Genomic DNA, 24,311 nt, shown 5'->3' with positions numbered 1-24,311 from the left:
TCATTATTGTTTGTGATGAAATACTTGTACATTGTTATATTTATATTCTACAAAATTAATTTCTGTTGTTTAGAATTGGTAATCAATAATCCGCATTACTTTTTATTATCGCAATAATAATTATTATAGCGGGAAATAGTATTGTTGTTTTAGTACAAAATATATGTATATTGAATAGTTCGTTCCAACAATATCTATGACAATCAATGTTTAACAAAACTTAATTTTCATTAAACTAATTTCGATAAAAAGTATATTTATCAACTTTAAGATATTTGGACCGAAGCTGTTACTGTTACAGACTAAAAGTTCGAGAAGTGTTTCATAAAATGTGATTGCGACCCCTCCTAGCGTCCATCAACAGTCATTAGAGACTAACGCATTACTAGCTGACATCAGTTAGTTGGGCTTTTCAGGCGGTTAACTACTCCTGTCCACAACCTCCTACCGACGACTCCTTGCGTACCACCCACACCGCCATCTACTTATACTTTTTAATCATTAATCGCAAAGTAGTAACAATGAGTTATGCTTAATGTTTTAAAAAATGTGATATTATCGTTTCTCACTCGATAAAAATATTACAACTGTGTAAGAAAGTGTTTTCAAACCATATAAATCTATAAATAATATATTACATTCGTCACAATCATTCCATGACTATAACAATTGCACCATTACATCTAGGACTCTGTAAAACCCAAAAACAATTAAAGGTAACCCCTTCTACATCCAGACGCGTAAGTCTGTTGAGGACGAAACACACCAGTTTTACTACACGTCTACCCGCATAAAACATATTTTATTACATGAGCATTTTCAGGGAGTGAAAAGAGAAGAGACAAAAATGTAGGAATTTAAATTCCTGAAAATAAAAAAACCTGGAAAATCTCATATATTTTTATTAAAATACATGTTTTAAAATTCTTTTCCAGTTTGCACTTTTCTTACAAAATTGTATAAAGTTATATAAATATATTCTAGGTGCTGATACATTCGCTCTGAGTCTTACATTTTATTTTAAAATTTAAAATCATAAAAGATTTGATTTTAAAATATAGAATGTATACATCAATTCACACCAAAGACATAGAAAATTATTATGAAAGATTGACAAGTAAAATTGCCTCATATATGTTTTGACTGTAATACTCTAAAATATGGGGATATTCAACAAAGGTAATAGTTTTCCAAGTTGCGGTAAAAATTATTGAAATTTCATATAAAAATGTTAATTCCCACTTGGTATCATTCATTTCTTCAATATATGGTATTTTAAATTTTTTAATAATAAGTGATGACACCACTTGGATCTCCTTAATCTTATGTGTCACACATATGATTTACGAGACTCATATATATATATATATATATATATATAATTTTATTTAACAAAAAACTCTGTATATATATATATATACAGAGTTTTTTGTTAAATAAAATTATTTATGCATTTTAACACCCTCATTAACAACTCTTTTAATGATTGAGTGATCCATTCCAAGGATCAATCGTACATGATTAACATAATTAACCAACAAAGTTTTATAATATATGACAAAGGACTAGACACAATGTCCACGTTTAATCTAATAAATCTAAAAAATATTAACTATCAAATTATATGTATATAATTATATTATATACATATACATATATATATATATATATATTTGACTTGATGTATCACATAAAAAATCATAATAAATTAAAATCAAAATAAACTTATGTTATTTTTCTGAACCGTATAAAAATGACATCATTGTTTCAGATGTAAAATGTTTTAATCTGTAAAGTAACCCTTATCGTACTAATAGTGATCTTTGGTTTTTATTTATTTGGTTCACTACCGAATTTGCCCATTTCTGCAAATCTATTTCAAAATCGGTATCCATATTATGATAAAATTTATGTTTCTGTAAAGAACTTGAATCTATTTAAAATTGTGTTCAAATACGTGTTATGTATTTAGCTGTTTTTTTTTATTTCTATTACAAAATTAGAAAAATAACGATTATTAAAACCAGCATGCTGTTTTAAAAATATATTGTCTTTATTGCATCAGAAAGGTGGGTTTTTCTCCCTGAAATTATGAATTTAAGGATTACAGTTTCAAAGAATCAACTTCAAAAATTATTTTAAAAACATATTCCTTAGTTTATGACGTTTTAAAAATACTACATTTCAAGTATTGCGTATTAGTATAATTTAGTTTAAAATCATATACTATGATATAAATACGTTGTCAAATTCCAAATGGTAATGAAAACTGTTAATGGCCAGCCAAGCTCTCTTATTATTATAAACACAAATATATGCAGATGAAAATTTTATCTTGAATAGAACACACTAAAAAGGTTTACTTTGATAGAAATACTAGAAATCCTACAAATTAATTACAAAATACAGCACTAAAAGTAACGTTTTCCAAATTAAAAGAGTCCCGATGATTTTTAATATTTCTTCTTTTTAACTGATTTGGAAAATAACTCTTTAATCATATTTAAAAGCTATATCCTTAAAAGCTATTCGCTTGATTTTGTCATTAACACGCGTCCCTAACTCTACCTAAAACGAATAAAGATATTTGTCATTTACAACGCAATTAATTTTGGAAAATGGTTTTAGACATTCGGTTTTGTTACTACATTGAACACAATAACAGAATAAATTGTTATTTTAACATTTATATACGTTTCACTAAACCAATTGTACGAGCAAAGCTGCGGAAACAACTAATGGGGAGCTTAACGTTGCATGAGTAGTTCATGTATATTTCAGTTATTTCTGCACTCACTTTGGTTTTACATTTTTAAATATTGATTTTATATATTGTGTGGATTTTAAAATTATGTTAAACATTGCAAGTTATTTCAAAACAGTTTCAAGAAGTGTTTCTTGAAATTGTTGCTTGTGTATGCACAATATCAAAGTTTTGACATATTAAATCAAAACCACACCTCTTAGTAGCCATCGTCAATCTACTGTGTTTGTAAAGTATTACTATGGATTCGAACTTCCAGAACGGTCATGTACAAAAAGGTTCACCTCTTGCTAGAAAATGTAATAGTTGATATGAAATAGGTTCTATATTGACTGGGGACTCGGCATTCCCATGGCGCTTAACCAACGCTGTATTTAGTGGATAAGTCGAGCCTAAGTTACAAACTTCCTTACAAAATCTAAATTTTAAAACAATTTAGGGAATTATTTATAAAATATTAGGTTTGTATTAGAAAAGGTTAGAAAATCCCTTCAAATTATTTTAAGTTTGGAAAAACATTTATTTTAAATCTTATTAATTTTTTTCCAAAACTTTGCTTTTACCATGTTTTTAGTCACATAAACATTCATAACTAGTCATAACCAAGAGAAACACTTAATATTTTTGTAATTAAAGTAACACTATTGCTTGCAGCCTGTAACATGGAATTTATTCAATAACATTATGTATTGATTAATAATGGTTAATAGTTAATACCTTAAATAATTGTCTTATTAATAAAATAAAACAATATAGTGTTTTCAAATTTTTGTTATTTGACTAAATCAGTTGGCATACTAGAGGTTGCAGATAGATGTGTTATAAATATCTGGAGATATTGAAATGACTAAAAACCTAACAACAAATACAACTCTCAGTTAAAAATGGTTTTTTAACAAATAACAACCCTTCGCGAACAAATGTATAACATTACTTATTATGCACATCCTACACATTATAAATAAAAAAAACACACTTTCTTCTTAAAGGCCTTGTTTTTATATAAATTAAAATGTTATTATTTCGTTGAATATTATACGTGGACACACTGTATATTAAACTGTTATGTTATTGGGAAAAACTAGTGCACAACGAGAAGAAAATTGTGTACGGCATGACGCCTATTTTACTCGTGTGCGCAATATAATATCTGCACAAATTGTGAATTTGGGTGCACACAAGTAAAACTTAACATCTGACATATTTTACATCGGATGTACGAAACCATGGTGCGCCGAAAAATGTAATTTATTAGTGAAATGAGACACAACGAGACTGTTACTAAACCGATTTCGGGCATATTGGGGAGGAGAGTCACTGCCAGTGCCAATGCCTCTAGTTACTGTAATATTGTTTAGAAGTTAGGTATGTGTCACAGAAACGAAGACCATTACTGTAGGCCTAACCAAATATGCTCGTGGGCGACATGAGTGGAGAATAACTTGCCACTTAGGCAGGTATACTGTTGACCACAATCAACGTACGTACACCCTGTATTGTTACGGATCGTTTCAAACTTGATCACAGCTACCTTTATTGCAATAATTAAGTTAGAAAATAAATAAAAAATATACTTCCCAAAAATGATCTGAATCAAGTTTTATTATTTTATTACAACAACAATAACTGATATTTTAACAGAATTATTACAATAACTTACTCAGTTTTTATGCCGGATGACTATATTTAAGATTATTAGGTTCAGTTATAATAAACCGGCTAGCGATACGTTCCCCTAAACCATTTACAAATGTTATACCATTCTATTTTACAAGAATTGTTTAATCAATCAGGCGTTAATGTGTATGTATTACAGTTCTTACTTATTTTATAGTTAGTAACAAGTCCTGTTCAAACAAACTTTTAAATTAGAAAAGTCATAAATAAAATACATGGAATTGAATTATTAGTGACACATCCCAATCATATTATGCACTGTTTTATATTGTAATCAGAGACGTTACAACATGTTTACCTTTGTAAATATTTTTAAATCCTTAGAATTGAATCATTTGTTTTTCAATTATAATCTCATAATACGTATTATTATTTCAATGGCAAATTCGAAGCTCAAATTTAGATCTGCAGTTTGCTGCCAACATGCATTTTCATATGTATAACAGTTATCCTAATGAATGGCATCTGACATTTATTTAAACTAAATAACTAATTAGGTGAACTGCAACAAATTTCCACTATTACGAACAACACATATTCAGAGGTACATAATTTACTTATGTACTTTCTCTACCGAAATCTTATCTTCAAAAATTCAATCTGTCGAGAGATAATTTTGTAAAACAGTACACAAACTTATCTGTATATTTACATCTACAAAATTGTACAAAACGTTTAATGGGTTGACGAAAATCCAAAATAATAATTACATTGGTTGGATTCTATTATGAGATCACAATAAGAAAAGTTTTATAAAATATTAAGCCTTATGTGTAATAAAGCGTAACAACCACCCTAAATGGTAATCTAAATAAAACTAGAATATTAGGGAAAGGCTAATCGTAATTTATTGTAAGCGATTGAAAATGCTGTTACATTCTACTTGAATTCTATTGCAATTGTATAATTTCATACCTTTTTATCCTTGACTTAGTTTTAGACCTGTACATAATCAGTTTACAAGCACTGTACATAATTATTTTAATGATTGTTCCAAATATTGTTACAAATTTCATAGATACAAATATTCTATTTATAATATTTGGTTAGGTATTATATACTAATAGAAATCATATATACAATTTGGCCCTATAGCTGCTAGTCTTCTTATTGCCTTTTTGGAGTAGTACACTCTTCGTAGGTTTCATTTTCCTTAGCTTTTGAGATGTCACTAGAGGGCAATTGTTGACTTGTGACTTGTTGACAAATGAGGAGTTGTTATATCGATAGTTTTCTTAGGTTCTGTTATTTCTTTCGGTTTTTCAGGGTTGGCTGGTTCCCCCCGTTGATCCTAATCCCAGCAAGGTTATCAGATGGTAGGATTTCTCTGTCAGCGTTCTTGTGCAATTCTTGTACAATTTACAGGGTACACGGATAGTGCAAGGTTACAATATTACAAACAACTCCGAAATACCTCCGCTAGACTAAATCGCGTCCCCATAACACTGGTTGATTATGAGCTGCTTATCAAATGCAAACCTGGCAAACGCAACACTCAGTAGGCTGACGCTCTCAGTAGAAATCCAGTAGAAAAGTTCATTGGACCAGGAGCTATAAGGAATTAAGAAAACAGATTCACTATCAGATGTCAACCTCCCATTACTTCAAGCACAAGACTACGATCTCAAGAAAATTATTTCAGCACTTTAAAACTGTCAAGTAATGGGGGGAAATTCGCTTGTAAATCAAGATAGTATAATCAAATTGAGTAGTTTACGTTACTAAATATTTTATGGACATGACTCCAAAAATGTAATTCTCTTCCAGAATGCCTAAAAGACCAAATTTTAAATGCATTCACTCTGAATTCACCATATCGATCAAAGCTTGCATTCATACACATTGTCGTAGATTAAACCTCGATTTTATTGCAAAACCATATCGACATACATACAGAGATTCTCTTAAATTGCCACATGTGCAGAGAGGAATTTAAAAAATATGGTCTACTAAAATCTCAGTACCCTCAATAAGTTCAAGGTCAGGGGCGGCTCTAGGCCCGTCCAAACCGCGCCCCCGCATGGAGCGCCGTTTAGGGAAGGGTGCCAAATCAAAAGACAGTCAAGAAAAAAAACTAAAATTTTGCAATTATATACTGGGTGCCTTCAAAGTTGCCAGTTGTAGCAGGATAATAACTACTGATAGGATAATCAACTGAATTCAACATTCGATTGATCATACGATTGTTGTTACAATATCATTCTCATCTTTACTTCATCCTAAATCCTTTGTCTTCACAATTTAAATTAACAAGTGTTTATACTGTGATTAAGAACATGAACAAAAATAGTAATCTAATAAAAAAAAACATAATAATTGAACGCGCCGCGCCGAGTAACAAAACGCACGTAAACAACCGGAAAGAGGCTAGACGTCGCGTCGTCGCGACGGCTCATACTGAGGATCAGCTGATCAACAATTAACAACGCCAATACACTTTACTATAATATGTGAGTTGTATTCTGTCTAATTACTGTGATAGGTTTTATTGTTATTTCGTATGTAATACACATGGCTCGGTCAAATGAAGATAAAATAGAAATAATACTGTTTTACGGTGAAGCTAGAAAAAATTTTCATGGATCAGTTCGTTTATTCAATGCTGTCTATTCGGAGAGACCAGTAGACAGGACGTACATTAGGCGTTTAGTTAAAAAAATTCTCAATACCGTTCATTGTCAAAGATACTCCACGATCAAGAAGAGGTTCAAATTCAACTTTTAGACAATTATGCCACAAACCAATATGACTCACTGTGTTCCAATGCGCTTGGTGTTGGAATTTCAAAAGATACTGTACATAAAATGTTAAAGCATCACAAGTTCCACCAATACAAAGTATAACTGAATCAGGAATTAACTGAAGGCAATTCTGACGAGGTCTTCAGTTTTGTGAGGAATGTTGTAGAAGATTGAAGAGAAAAATAATTTAATATCACATATATGTTTAGTGATGAAGCATCAATTTCTTTGTATGGAACAGGCAATCGCATACCTGCCATCATTGGACAAATGTTAACACTCACTGGATGGTTGAAGACCAAGCGCAAGATCCACAAACGTTAAATGTATGGGCAGGCATTTGGAAGAATTATGTTGTTGGGCCATACTTTATTGATGGCAACTTAACCGGCGTTAAATAGTGACATGTTACGTAACAGCATTGTTCTAGCAATAAATAAGTTCGTACAAGGTGCTTACGATCCTGTATTTCAACAGGGCGATGCTCCACCACATTACAATGTGCTTGTTCGAACATTTTTAGGCCAAACGTTTCGGACAGATGGATAGGTCAACGTGGTAGAGTGGTCGTACGTTCACTATGACATTTCACCTTTAGATTTTTCTTTTTGGAGTTTTCTCTAAATTAATTTACTCTGTTACTCACAACCTAAACATTAGTTAATATTTTATGCAGATAAGAATATGCATTTTTGTGCGTCTGTTTTATTTTTAAATAAAGCTAAATTTCAATACCTATTATTAATTTTTTTCCTAAGTAATTCACATGAATCTTTTCAGAATTAAATGTTCTACAAATCTGTTTAAGAAAAAAATGACCTTTATTTAACATTTATGGAAGTAATCTTACGTTAAACACAAAAATGTGTTATTTCTTTGCACCGATTCTTGTGTTTTACGTAAGATATCTCTGAAAGTATTGCATTTACAGCTCTGGGACGAATTTTAATAAATTTGTCAGATATAAAAACATAAAAAAACAATCGTATTTGTATCTTTGTAACTACCTTTACCATTTTTATACGGCCTGACTTCACCAAGGGTTCTGAAATCCGGGCGAAATCTTTCGCTAGGCGTAACTCGCTAACGAAGCGTTTCCGGGCATATGGTTATATGAACTTTTTTACTTGTTTTTAGCTATAGAATAAGCTCTCGAGAGATTGCCGTTTAGTTTTGAATCACCCTGTATATAATCCTTCATATAAAAACGGTTACGGTATTTAAACCTAAGGATCTAGGATTATATACAAATTACAAATCGTATAATTAAAATAATCATAATGATCTCAACTTAAAATGTAACTATAAATAAAAATTGTACACGGACAATTTATGATTACTACAATGATAACACTAATATAAATCTTATAGCGATATAATATAATTATGCTGTGCCAATCGTCCCAGACATTATATATCAAACGGTGAACATAACTGTAGAAGTGTGCAGAACTTACATAGTAATATGAAGATTTAATTTAAATTAAATGATACTCTCTGAGATACTGTACAAATATACAAACGTATACTAATTTAAAGTCCTAACAGGTAAGTAAATAATTATTTAGCATAAGACAGTTATTTTAAAATAATTGTTAGCAATACGTAGCACATAAGTAACTTCCTATCCCACTATTAAGGAAACAGGATTTTTCCGGACATTTGCCATCGTCCAGTGAAACAAACAATTAGTAACACTACGTTTCGAGACCTGCAATCTGATCTCTTCTTCTGGTAAATAACTAACCTAATACATAATTACAAACTAGGTTAAAATAAACAAATAATACCAAAGCGTTGTGGCACGCCGAAGTCAGGAATCACAACCACCATGTTGTGTGTCAACTTCACTAACTCTAAAACATGCATTTAATACAAAACTATACACAACACTAATCATTAAAACTGAACTACAGAATACAGGTCACAATTTGTCTGAATCCGTCTACCATCCAGGTGGACGTAGGTACGACTTTGTTTCCTTCACAATCCTTCCATCGTCAAAAATCAACTTCAAACAAAGAATCCCACTGTTGTTTTAATTCCAAAAAATGTTGGCATGTATATACATACAATACTCTATTTGTACTTGTCTTAAATCATAATGTCTTCACAACATTCTTCCCTATAGCAGTGGAGTGATTTGCCTCGCGTATAAGGCGCTGGACAAGCGAATGCGTTTTCCTGGTGTCAACACGTTCTTGACAGATAATTACTTCCCTGCTCATTTCCTCTCCTCTCCGGACTAAGCATGTGTGGTATAATATTATTGAACACTAAAAGTCAACGAAGCCTTAATTTAAATTAAGTGAGCAAGTAAGCAATAGTATGGAAACTCATCTTGAGAATAATTAGCTTACTCAATTAATAACTTTATTGACTATGAAAGCTCAAATCCAAGATTACTACTAAAATAATTCTTAATGCACGTTTTAAAACATTCAAGACTGTAAAATATTGAACAGTTGAGATATTTAAGATCGTGGGGTAAAATTATGTAATATTACAACTATACATTACATTAACCTATTAGATTAAAGCTAATTCTTCACTTACCACCCACCCATCGCATGTCACCTAGATTGCAAAGAAGCCAACACATCCAGTACATTCCTCTTACATCATTCTTCATCTCCTTTACATGAGACCCAGAACTCGCAAGTTAACTCATCGTCAACCAACACCTCTTCCTAACCAACTAAATTACATTGCTTTATCAGACGTCTTCTAACCATTAAAAATTATAATTCATGACCCCGGGGAGTGAGAGACACTCCCTTAATTAACATCACGACATTTTCCTGAGCGAAACCTTCCGTTCTTACCGACTGCAGACAAACACGCGCTTTCTCATCCTTACCCTTCCTAGAACTCTTCGGAACAACCTAATCCTCTGATGATACGCTTCCCACAGTCATTAAATATCTTTGACCCTAAACTATAAAGGTTTACAGACTCCTTATTCCCACGTAAATTAAATTCCACTTGCACGATCCTTACAAAGCATTATAGAATTATTAGAATTCTCCAACCTTCTATAGCAGCTTCCAGACATACTCGTATCTTGTTACTCACCTCCCTTTAATAATATTGATCAGTTATATCAACCAACAATGAGAGTTCGGATGGCGAAAGAGTGGTCAAAGAGTCAACCAGAGGATGTTGGATGATAGAATATGAATCAATCTACTGGAAACTCTTCAATAAATGCAAGTCGAGTGCGAATGGCTTCGTCACATCGGTACAGCGGTACAGTGCGGTGTGATTCAGGATACAACATTTGAATATTTATAATTATCTTAGAAATGATGTCTGCTCTAGTTAGTAATCTTTAAGTAATTAATCATCAGTTAAAAATTTGACATTGTCTTCTTTTATATTAAGTCATTGGTAAGTACCTTAACACATTTAATTCGTTTCTCTAGAAATTAAACTAAACGCTTTAGAACTTAATACGTATCATTAATATATTCACAAATTATGAAATTTTAGGTAGCAGTGAATTGATGATTTAATTTATTTAATGTAATATTACATTACATTGATAATTCTTTACTTCTTAACTTTGTTAAAATAATTACTACAAATCTTGTTTCTTTAACGAAATTTCCAAACTAAACTATACATTTTTATATTTTCAAATTAAATAGTGATTTTATGTCTCTAAATGTTAAGATAAGTTTCTTATTAGCATTAATCCAACGATACAAATAATTAAAAAAGTTTTAAGATCTTATACGTATTAGCTTCATAATTTTTTAGTATTGCGTTTACTTGACAAGATCTAGTTGGTTGTGTAATGAAAGAAACTGCAATTCATTTGTCAAATCAACGACAGATTAATTCAATACTACCATTATAATTCGTAGTTTTGTAAAAAAATAAAGAAAGTAGAGGGTTATATTTACAAATGATTTCCATTAACAGATTGTTATAACAAATTCAATATTTTTTCCAAAATAATATAAGAGACAGTTAAATTGTAGTTCGTATTTTATTTAAAGAATTAATTCAATAATTTACTTCAAGTTATTCAAGTGTTATTATTAGTGCAAACCTCTCACAGCTTTACTAAAAGTATCTCGTTTTGTATCTTAAACTACCTATTTTATTATTTTCCAAGTTTAGTAAACTAATTTCAAATTACTCTTAATCAAATCGCTTACAATCTAGTTGGTGCGCTGTGTGTTGATATTGGCAGAAAGATCGAACAAAGTATGAATATTACGTATTGTTTTTCGCACGTAATGTAAAGAATATTGTAAATAATGTCAGGGCCTTAGCGTACCGCAAACAAAATTATTCTAACTGACTTTGATAGAAGGCTATTTAACGGTTGAACGCTGGATAATATTGTTACAGCTGAACAATTTCCTCATTAAAGTAAATGGTTTTAATGGAAGGTAATCAGTACACTTAGCATTTCCTCAGGTTTTCCCTGTTTTAAACGCACGCGAATCATTACTTGAGTATTGATTTTTTTTAAAGTTATTGATGTTCTAGAGGAAACATTCTTTGTGTACCGACCAACTATGGGGTCTTCAATGTACGAAGGGATTAAACAACAAATAAAGAGTAAAATGTTTTTTAACAATCAAGTATATTATGTAGACAGAAATGTATAACGGTTGACAGAAATTTATAAAATATATCCTAAAAATGAGAGTTTGGATCTTTAAAATTAGTGGTAACAAGACCTACAAAACATTAGTGGTAACAAGATTTTAAAATATTTCAAAGTTTATCACCATACCGGTAGAAGTGTCAATTTGAGACTTTTAACAGAGTTTAAAATAATTTCGATTGCTTCTTTGGGGTAAATGACGTGGAATTACTGTTAGAACAAACATTCTAATTTAATTGGCCTGACTAATTCAGGTATTGTATACACCATGTATACATATGATGTGTGGTATTTCTTCGAATAAATCCCCTTTTTTGGTTTCTTTATGGAACATTTTGCCATGGGTCTTTTTTCATGGCGCTATTTGTACAGCAACAGATTTCGTCTTATCTTTAATTATGTATGCAACATTTTATTCATTGTACTAGATATATAGACAGTCAAGTACCTTTTTGTCAAAGTGATCATGTTCACCTGGAATGTATTACTTACAGATCTTAAAGCTCGAATAACAAACACGATAAAGACATGTTGTAAAAGTCAGCGCTCAAAGCAGGTAAACAATACCAGATTTGGTCAACTCTCCTCCGAAATAGCCACCAGACCGTTTCAAAAAGTATATATAGATTACATAGGCAGATTACCGCGCTCTAATAAAGGAAATAATTACTTACTAACAATAGTTGATGCTTTCTCAAAATATGCAGTTTTTCTTCCTGTAAAGAACACCTCTTCAAAAACTACAGTTTCGTTATTGACTAAAGGACTCTTTTCGATTTTGGCTTTCTCAAATACATTGTCACTGATAATGCACCTTATTTTAGATCTCGCGTATTTTTGGAAATGTGTTTGTCGCTAGGAATACAGCACGTAAAGACGGCACATACTATCCTAATCCCTCACATGCTGAAAGGGTGAACCGGGGGCTAAAGACAGCGATTAGAATATTTCACTCAAATGATCATAAGGCCTGGGACCAAATATACATTATTTTCAAATTGCATATAACTCTGCTAAACATGAGAGCACCAAAACCTCACCTGCAAACTTATTTTTAGGGCACAGTATAGAACACTCTCTCGAATTAACATGAAATTTGGATGAATTAATTCCTTTTCCTGAATGTATAGATACTCAAGCAAAATGGGATGAAGCCTTAACCAATCTTAGAAAGGCCTGGAGAACTCGAGAGAAATCATACAATTCGGGAAGACAAGTACAACCATTTCAAGTGGGAGACTGGGTAATGTTTCGTTTAAATCAACTGAGCAAAGCAACTGATAATGTTAATGCCAAGTTATTGCAATTACGGTCGAAACCTTGTGTGATTGAACGGTTTACATTCCCGGTTTCAGTTAATTTGGTGAATCCAAGTACGGGGAGGCTAGTTAGAAAAGCACACGAGTCACAGCTGAAAAGATGTTTTGTTCCGTCAGTCTGAGGTGGTAACTAGAGGTGTGATATTAGATGGTGTAGGAAACTGCCGTAGTGATATTAGTTTAAGTCGAGCTTTTCTTCTTCTTCTTTTTCTTCCTCATAGTGTCCGGAAAGTAAACATTTATACATAACATCATGAGGTGAACTCTTGGCTAGCCTTGAGTCTAAGAGTTTTTAGGGCCTCTCTACAGGGTGATCCATGAGAATCTTCCTCAACTTACACAATCTCCTGCTCAGTTTGACAACTCTTTGAATTAACGACTTGGCCTTTAAGTTTTTTTTTATTTTTTTTTTAATCATGAATATCTGTAATATAGTTTTGTTCAGGAAATACCTTTATTTATTATTTTTTCCGATCAGTTGCACTGTCAGAGCGCAAGAGGCAACATACATATACATAAAACACACACATAACAGATGAGACATAAAAAATTCTAAATCCGGCGTACAACAAGCTATTCTTTCTCTATCTCTAGAATTAATTTGTGTTAAAAGTGATTTAGCTTTTAAGGTCCCTTTATACCCGTAAAAGATATATATTAGGTGATATTTTCAGTTAGTGGTTGGTTATGTAAATATTCATGTTTGTAGTGTCATTTATTCCGAGTTTTTGTGACATTGTCTTCAAATCAAGGAAACAGGGGAAATGAAAATTGTTCATAAGAACTGGAAGTTTCTTTTTTAGAACCTGATAGTCATAGGAAAAGGGAATATAAGCGTATTCAATATAAAGCCATCTCCTCACAGTCTCTTATCTCTCTCACTGGTTCTCATTATTGTCTGATAGGTTTGTAGTCTAGTTGTCCAAGATTAGTTTAGTGTAAATATATTTGTCCGGCCGCTAGCGTCTCAATTAACCATAAGAGAACACTTCTGTCAAGTGCTTCTCAAGATCCACATGCGCTAAGGTACTTACACAGACCAGTACAATTCAAGTGAGCAGGTGCACTGTGATGCGACTCTCGTCTTACCTTGAAATAAGTTATGTTAGCGGAAACAAACGTGAGAACGGAATGCCTCCTTATTATCAACCCTCAACCCTCCCCACTAATAATTGGTCCTTAGTCTGACCGCAATAATAATAATAACTTCTGCACTGTCTTCTAAGACTAAGCTTTACAGGTATAAAAGAAGAGTGCTGAGTCATCGAGATAAAGGTGGGGTGTAAATCGTTAATTAGTATGGTGCATGCACAATATCAAGAACTAAGCCGCAGTCTATTGCGAGTGCAACGTAACCTTATACCCTAATCGGCGACAGCATCCTCAGTGGGCCCTTAAAAATACTAAGGCAACATTATGTTAAAAAAAATCAAACAAATAGATACATATCCCATTCCTATACCTTTCCAGAATCTAAAGTAGATAATACTGTTGTTGGAGTGGCCATAGCAAATATGGTATGACCTTCCACCACATTGTTCAAGTGGGAAGGAAGAGAGGGAGGTGTATCGCAGTTGCACTGATGCTTATGCAAACCACTCACACACACACACACACACACACACACACATCATAAAAATTTACAGCGTTACGGTAACATGTGGCACACCATTTGGCCCGGATAAGTTCGATGGTAACCACGGGATATGACAAGGACGGGTACGGTCGGACTGGGCTGCCTTCAAGTTCCCGCGCGAACGTTGGACTCTCACCGTGACGCGATGGGTAGAGAACGCGAGACGGGGAAACTTTCAACATCTCCTATGAGGTTACTAGTTCCTGCTTGGGGGGAACAACCCAAAAATTCTCCTGCAGTCTTCAATCTGCATGGAAGTAGTGAATGGTCCGGAACATAGAAGGTTTGTTTCATTAACCCTGGTCTCTTGCCCCGCCAGGGGGGAGGCTGTGGTGGTTTTCACCACAGTTTATTTCTATTGCGGGGTAACCCAGTGAACAGGGGGCAGCTGATTAGTTGTTGCATAAGACAGAGAGAGAGAGAGAGAGAGAGAGAGAGTGTGAGAGGGGGTGAGGGGAGTCGGGCAAAGAGTAGCTGAAAGGTCGGCACGGGTAACGCGGAGTCGTTGTCGTGCAGGGACAGTCGGCGGAATCACATCAGGAGGAGATCAGTGCAGGGCGTTCTTGGTGATAGGTGACCGTGTCGGCTATCTGTGGGGTTTGACACGGATGCGTATGTTATATTTATATGTTGTTGGTTTGGTGTTTAGTGTTAGTTGTAATTATTTTGTGGATTGAATAGGATAATGATGATGAGTGGGTAGGTTGTTCGGATAGGTCACGGGAGGGTGTTTAACGAGCTGCGCTAGCGGGGTTAGTTTTGTAAAAAGATGTAGTGTTTGCCAATGCTAGGGTTTGGGGGGATAATTTGATATCTTTTGGTGTAGGATTTAAGTGTCTATAATTAATATAGTGCGTCAAAAACGGCTGGCTGTTCTCTCGCCAAGATCCGCCTCTGGGTAACACGCTGGGACTGGATTAGCCGCTTGTCAAAACGTGTCTAAAACGGTCGTGTCGATAAACTATCGATGTCGACTAGTGTAAATTTGGGCCGGGGCATACAAAAACTTCTTATTTCAATCTTTAGTGCAACCACTGTTGAGCACAGTGTAAAAATAATATTCAGATAAGAGAAAGGTTTGATTAAAAATCTACTATTAACTGTACACTTTAGCAAATATTGAGTATGCAGTGCTTGGTGGGTATTCAATGCAGATAGCAAAGAAAAATGTACTATATAACTTTTACTAAAAATTTAAAGACTGTTATAAAACGCATAGTTAAATTGACTTTGGACAGGAGTAGGGTTCTCAAACCTTTGTATGTATATATATTTCCTTGATCGAGGAAACATCAAATAAGGCACAAAATATATTAAGCCTGGAATACTTGCCAAAAGTATACACTTTAAGACATATTTCCTTGATCGTAGGAATAAGGAATCGCAACATTAGCGTCGGATATATAATTTACTCGAACCAGAAGTGCTCATACGAAAGCCTTCGAAATTGCGTGCAAAACCGCAGGGAACTACTAGTTTTAACATGAATTGGAATCGTGTACCTTTCAAAAACCTTACAGCGTTTGTGTTTTTTATTGACTAATCTCCAAATTTTAAAACATTTAACGGTTAACGATTTATTTTAAAGGGGAATAAAACTAATAGGGTTTAAGACTATATTAAGAATGTGTTGCGTTCGAAGTAGGCTAACTGGTAATTGCTAGTAACTAAACGTAATATCTCCTGTCGTTCCTAGATCACTATTTGAATTAATTTTTCACAGTGGGAGATAAATAGCAATTGGAAGTTTGAATAAAGCTCGACAATTTCTTTATCCGGTCTTCGTCGAATTGCTGTTTGAGTAATATTTACACCCTATCGTCAGCGGCATCGATCACTTTTTAGTTGTATGTCTCTGTAGGCAGATAAGTTTCGTTTTATTTTTTGGTTTATAGGCCAATTATAGCCAATATTTAAAGTAGTAATATATTTCTCCTTCGTATAGTTATCTATTTAACATAATTTGATTTGATTTTAACTAAGTAGTTGTTTTAATTAATTATGTAATCCACTTCATATGTGATAGCTTGATAGTCCACGGGTGTCGGCGTGGAATAACTGTCCTATCCTGCAGAAAAGTGACATCAGCCCCCCTCGTCAAAACCAGGCGTGGACTTATAGTCCCACAATCCGTCAGGAATGACGCTGATATGATGCAGAACTAAGCTGCAGACCTCATTTGGGTCTTTTTGGTAATTCCCACAGTATTTGTATAGAAACAGACTTTCCTCTGTCAAGAAGACCTAAGACCTAAGATAGGAAACTGTCCAAATGTAGAATAATCATACACAGTGGTGGAAGAGAAAGTTCTGTTCATAATTTCTGTTTTAAAAACATATTTCTGAGTCTTTTTCAATTTGTTGTTAACTTTCTAGGCCAGTTGTGAACACATAATTCTGCCAGAGCTACTAATTTTGCTACATCATTATGGTTTGGACTTTTAGTCTTTATTTATAGAACTTTTACTTTTGAGCATCCAAACCTGTATCCATAGTTAGTTTTAAATTGGTTGAGATAATTCTTCATATCACTACATCTTTCAACTCATGAATTTATCAATAAAGCCTCATGTTTATTTATTTATTTTTCTTGTAAGAGAAGAGCCGTGTAATGTGTTTTTATCGATTATTATTACATCGTCAAATGCGTTTCCCCTCTTTCTTCAGCCCTCATGTATAGAGGGGGTTGATTATTTTTTAGGGTTATTTTATTCAATTCCTTGACGACTGAGAACTATAGAGAATTAAGGCCCATGAAAGCTTTACGACATATCTCAGTCCGGCACGTACATTTCATTGCGTTATTCATAAAGGATGATGAGTTTTGTTACGAATCATTAATTTGTTAAAATGAGGTATATGTCTACTTCCTTCATGTCTTTCAATGAGGGTTAGAAGTTAAGTATCTTTTTCGTTTTAGGGCGCCCGTTATATATAGTGTTTCTTCTACTCATCAGAAAAACCATACCAAACAACCAACTCCTCTCCACTTGCCCTACTTAATTTTTTCATATATTATTTTAGACAACGTTGTGTCTTACCCTTGCCTTGTTTTCTGTGTGTTGCCTTGCCCCTTTTCTTCTAAGCATTTCTGTGTTATATTCAGAGTCAGATGAGAATTTTCATACTAAACTTGGCATTTAACACTACACAATCTTGCATGATTTAAACCCCACGTAAACACTATTATTACTTTACATATATTAAAATGTATCTCTGTAATAAAACTTTACATAGTTATAGCTAAACACGTTTGATCACATACAACATAACCTCCAACTATGAACTGTAGAATATTAGCGCTGTGTGTGGTAGACTCGAGTACTAAGTAAGCATGGCGTCTCGTATAGGCTATTCATTTAGATCATCAGCCATCCAAATACGGGAAGAATAGACGTATAACTTGTAATTGGTGATATATGAAAGGATGTGAATTTCCTTAGCCTACTTCATTTAATGGTATCCTTTCTCACAACGTATTCCATCTTCAGGATACAAATCAGAGTTTCAAATTTACCGTTTTATGAAAACTACGAAGTTGATATTTAAATAGCATAATCAAAACATTCCTCCACTGTCAAAACATTGATAGGCTAAATGAAAAAAGGTTAATATGCGGCTTGTTGATGTTGTGTGTATTGTTCGGTAATACATGTAAAAGTTTATTTCTTAGATCATCACGTATTTTTAATTAATTTACAATTAATTTAGTACTGAAAATAAGTTTTTGTTCTAGAGTTGCGTTTATGATTATTAAATGCAGACTCTCTTTCCACAGCCATATGATTGTATACCAGATTGTGTTATATGATTAAGATATTATGAAGAGAAAGAAATACAGCTGGATCAAATGCTTCACACGTGAAATTACTTGGCCAATACACTGGATCCAGACACAACACAAGGTCACATAAAACCAGCTGTTCAGTCGTCTGCTAGCATGTGCGTAGAAATCATGTCTGTTTCTTGGTAACCTTTCTTTCCTGGTGTTGTGTCAGTCAGACAGTCAGTGTGATCGAGCTTTTGTTGTTTTGAGGTTGTGTTAAGTGATGATGCAAAACAAAAATCTGTGGTGACTTCAACGCATGTAAATAATGAAGTCGAACATTTGGTAAGATAACTAATATTTTTAAGTTATAACATGTCACCTGTGTAAACTCAATTAATTCTGAATGGAAATTATTTACTTTTAGTGTAAAATATGTTATGTGAAGGACATTCATTCATTTAGACAGACCTTAACTTTTTTGTTTCACATTTAGGTCGCAATAATTTCTTAGTAGTGTTGTTATATGAAATTATCGGGAACCAGCAGTTACATATATTGTAAGATATAAGTGATACTTGAATGATTATATATTTAAAAAAAATAATGTTCACTACACAACACAACCTTTATACTTTATTCTATTGCTGTGCCATAGTTCCTTATTTTAAAAACTTGTAGCCTAATATTTTTTTATTATATAAACATTTGTATGCTAGATCATATTTTTTAACATATGAGTTATGTAGGTTTTGTGAGCCTTGATTTGGCATTTTTAAGACTATTTGAGTCTTTTTACGGATAGATTTTGAAACTTTCAATTAATAATATCATCATTTTTAGGCAAATAAAGATTTGTTTAAATGTATTTTTAGATATTCTGAAATTCTCTGGAAACCAAATATTTTATCTTGAATGTGTTACGTACTAAATCCAGACCAACACTAAACAATTTAGTCTATTTTAATTATTTAATTAATTGTGATGATCAATGATAATTATTTGAAAACAGGACCTATTATCAGTATTCTTGCACTTGGGCTTATCTATCAAGCCAAGGCACATCAATACATAAATCTATTGTGCAAAAAAACATTTAAACTTATGTCGTAAATAATTAACCATCTCACAAATGATTTTACTTTAACAACAAATTTTAAGTATGCCACCTGTAGATACATTGGTGAGGCTTACCATGGTAGTAATAGTATATGTCTGTCCCCAAGGTCCACTAGATTATTGACCTAATATGTGTTTATTACAATCTATCACAATTGCATGGGAAGATTATATATCTCAAGCTATTTAATTTTCAAAAAATTCAATATGAAATTAGATTTTGAGGTATAAATAGGAAAATTGTAAACAATACAAATTTACTTAAAAAAAGAAAACAATAATAGGACTTAGAATATAATTTTTTATGTTAATCGTATTTAAAAAATCTTTGGTTACATTATAACCAAATTCATTTTAAGACCTGTATTGATAACATAGAATCACTTCTTCTCTAATGACCTTTATGCAGAAATTGTGACCGTTGTTATTCTTCTAAACAACTGGTATAAACTAGCCAGTTTTTGACTTCTAGAACTAGAAGTTGTGGAACTATAACTTCCTGGGTTCTGGAAGTATAGCATACTCATTAGAAAAACTGGGGCCAGGTGCCCTCTTGCGGAATATATGAGGTCTCAAAACAGTGCTTCCAGACATTTTAGTACGTTCTACCTTAAATCAAGCACTTAATTTTTCTATAAAAATTTGTTGCAAAGATGATCATTATTTATTTTTATTTAATTCCCAATGACAAAGACCGAGTAATAATTATTTACAATAAATATGAATATGATTATGTATAATATATAAAATAATATTAATGTCATTATTAATATTATGCAATTTAAATATTAATTTGTAATGAATATGTGAAAAAGTCGAGATAACAATCCAGACATTTTATAGTATGATATGAATAAATTGTATTATCATGGGGATGAAAAGTCTTCCAATACAATACAATTAAATAAGATTATAGATAATGTTTAGTAAAACAAGATGAGCCTGGAAAAGTTATCATTATAACAACATTATCTTTTTATATTTGGTGAGCTTAATGTGTTATAAAAATTTTACAAATGTGTTCCATTTAAATTGGCTGCAGAATGCTCTGGCAGAAGTATCCAAGAGTTTATCACCTTTATAAATATTTTGATTGCAATAGGTTATACAAGTTGCTAAATGTAATAGCAGCATGTTGATAAACACTGATTTGTTTATACCTTCACGGCATTTGTTGTCTTGCATTCTCCACCAGAATATAACTTGCAACGATTTATAGTTAACTCCTGTTCTTGCTGATCGTCTTTAGGTATTATATTAGTTAGATTTCTTTAGGTAACATTTAATATTCAACATTTTATGTTCAGAGGAAATGAATTACTTGGTGGCGGTCGATGAATTACAATGAAACTCAACATTCATAGAATAATATTTTTAACTATTCTGTAGGCAATTTATTTCAAATCTTGGTGAAAATATTTATTGGTACCATGGATTGGGAGATTCAGATTTCATAACAAAATCTGTGTGCATGTGTCTGTTCATAATATGTCCGTGGACCACTGCTAGAAGTTGCACAGATGGTCTGTTTGTAATGAAATATGGTATGTTGATCCTGATAAGAACAATAATTAAAATTTTTCATGGAAGGATAAAAAGTTAAAATTTAACTTTTAAAATTTATTATAATAATTTTTATTCATGGTAGTTTGATCGGTCTGTGTGGCACATTAGACAATTAAAATTATAATTCCATTATTTCCAAAAACATTTCCTTTTTTGTTACTATATCCTGTGTGTATATATATATATATATATATATATATATATATATATGCCAGAAAATTAAATATATAAATAACTATAAATTAAATATATAAATAAATATAAGAACTTTAGTTTAGTTGAGAATAAAATGTGTAAAACAAGGAAAACTCATATTAATTGTAAAAAATCTTCATTATTAATTTTGGGAATCTGAACATTATAATAAATAGTATGTAACTACTTGATGAGACTATCGGCAATTATTACAAAGAGATTAATAAAAACTAATCTGATGAGTTGTATACGTATATTATGTGATATAACTATTGACTAACATCTAGCAAAGGGAATAGTTGTGAGTTAACTGAGCTACCTACTTAAATGTCCGAATTTTTAAATATTGATATAAATAAATTGAATTTGATCCCTATTCATTCTACAAAATAATGCAAATACATAGCTGGAAAACGTTAAAATAATAATTAAAAATATACCAAAAATTATATATTAATATGATTTTATAAGAAATAAATCTTCTATCTTCATGAGTTTTTGTTACAGTTATACAACGGAATTAGTTCATGATTTTTCTTTTCTCATTTTCAATTTAGCTTTAGCTGCACATGGAATCAGACAAACTTTGTTCGATCCGATCAACATAAAACAGATATTTATACTTTATTGTAAAAATTTTTGAAATACATAGTTATCAATAAAAGAAGTAATTTATAGCTTTACAAATTAGTCGTTCTTGTTCAGAATCAGAAGTCATTTATTTCAGTAATAACAAAATTTTATATAAAATAAGTCGTATACTAAAATAATAACAATCAAATAAGGTCACTTAATATAATTTACATATTCATAAAATCTGACAAGAATTCTTGTGCAGTATATGTGCAGTACATCTCTCCAGCAAAATGATTTAAACTTTTTTTTAGAAAAATACCTTATACCTTAATACCCATTATATAGCTGCAGAGTTAAATAGGCATACTCTTTTTAACAAGTGTCAATCTATGAATCCGATAGACCATATTACCCTTTGTGGCGGGTATTGTACTGATGGTTAAAGGCATTTTATGCAAAAAATGGGGGTTATTTGTAAAGAAAGTTAAAACTTCAAGTAGATACTTACTTGGAAGAGTGAGAAGATTCAGTTGCTGAAAAAAGACTTACAGTGAGCACGATGACCAGATCCTGACATAATGCAAACAATCCTCCTTTGGAGTTTAAATACTCTTAAAATTTCACTAGACGATCCCCGATTCAGTAGCATATTTTAACCTACTATACACATAAGGATAGTATATTGGAAGGAAACTCGCTAAATCATAGTGAAATATAGTGAAAATCATTATGTTGGTTTTTTCTTCATTTAAGTCAATGAATTTAAGTGAACCATTTGACTTAAACCATCTATTCAAGTCATAATATGACTGATTCATGACAATTTCTAGTTTGTGAACATCACAACAAGAAGAGAGAACAGTTGTGTCAACTACACAGTAAACAATGTTTGAATTTATATTGGAAAGAAGGTCATTTATGTATTTGGAAAATAAGAAGGGTTAAGTTTGGAGCCTTGGGATCCTCCTGAACGGACTCTCATCCAACTCTCTTGAAATTGTCCTTTATTTCTTAGTGAAATTGTCTGATTTCTTTCAGAGAGGTATGAGGAAATACATAAGAGAGCCGCACCGTTTAAGCCATATCTTTCCATTTAATATTACTAGTAAATTACTACATATTTTTAACATTAATTTTACTTCACTCTTTATAAAGTTGCCTGACAACAGAATCTTTAATTCTGAAAGACCTCACAAAAATAAAATTAACATTGGAATATATGTAGTTATTTACTAATAGTATTAAATGAAAATATTCCCAATGCTCCAAGAATATTCATATCTTTTCAGTTTACCCAAAAGAATGAAATATTTGACACAATCAAAAGCCTTGGATAAATTAAAGTATATAGCACACACTGCGGCTCATCCAAAGCTCCCAAAACGGTCTCCATGACATTATTGACTAGAAGTTGAATGTTCCTTTCTAAATCCAAACTGAGATACAGTCAAGAGTGCATTAGAGTCAAAGTATAGTTGAAGTCTTTCCAGAATAATCATTTCAAACACTTGCTAAAGAAGAAAGCAGGCTAATTGGTCTGTAGTTTGAAATCTCAGTTTTTTAGCCTTTTTATGGATTGAATGTAAGACAAGAACATCAATTTCGAAGGGAAAATTGTCTGATTTATAGATTGGAAATGTTCCAGGAAAATACTCTCAAAAATGTTTTGGTTGACTAAGAAAGCCAGAGAAAAATATATGAAATTTACACATTTCTTAAGAACTTCCTATGTAACATGATCCCATCCACTTGACTTTAAGTTTTTGCATTTTGAAATCAAGCTTAGAACATTAATTATTGTAGTTGACTGAAACCAATAAAGAAAAGGTTTATTTTGTTGTTGGAGAGCTGGGATATTTGCAACATACTCGAGAGCTGTATCAAAAGAAACCAGTTGAGATAGTTGTTTTTCAACTGAAATAAAATATTTATTAAAATTTTTTCTTACATCAGTTGGGGTTCGAATGCTTTCATTACTATCAAGTAAGGACAATAGGGTTGTGTGAAGAATTTGAGTTATCAGCAAGCTCATTATTTACCACTTTCCAAGTTGTGCTATTCAGATGACAGTTATTTTTATATAATCAAAGTTGAAATTCTTTTTCACATGAAAATTACCTAATGAAGAATTGATTTGTACTTTCTAAAATAAGACGTGAAAACTGGTGAATAATTGGTCTTACTTAAAACATACAGTTCCTGCTTGTGTCCACATGACGTTCTTATTCCTGTCATTATCCAAGGCTTTTTCCCATGGCCTTTAAGTTTTTTCAGTGTTCAGGACAGGCATGATTAAACAAACAAAGAAAGGAATTGGAACAAACAAGGA

General features: G+C 32.1%; 1 protein-coding gene across 2 annotated transcripts in view; it reads left to right on the top strand.

Moving 5' to 3' along the window:
- The window catches only part of LOC124369326 (chaoptin), a 79,558-nt gene that overhangs the window by 16,297 nt on the left and 38,950 nt on the right, over positions 1-24,311 (top strand). Inside the window, exon 1 of one of the 2 annotated variants that reach the window (XM_046827284.1) lies at positions 18,709-18,871. The exons of the other annotated variant lie outside the window; for it this stretch is intronic. Within the exon in view, the coding sequence (XP_046683240.1) occupies positions 18,855-18,871 (17 nt within the window). The 5' untranslated portion in view covers positions 18,709-18,854. Of the gene's footprint in view, positions 1-18,708; positions 18,872-24,311 lie in introns of those variants that run through there. 2 annotated transcript variants of the gene reach the window in all.

This window comes from Homalodisca vitripennis, chromosome X, assembly GCF_021130785.1.
Source record: "Homalodisca vitripennis isolate AUS2020 chromosome X, UT_GWSS_2.1, whole genome shotgun sequence".
Classification (NCBI taxonomy): Eukaryota; Metazoa; Arthropoda; class Insecta; order Hemiptera; family Cicadellidae; genus Homalodisca; species Homalodisca vitripennis.
This window is presented reverse-complemented; position numbering and strand designations above follow the sequence as displayed.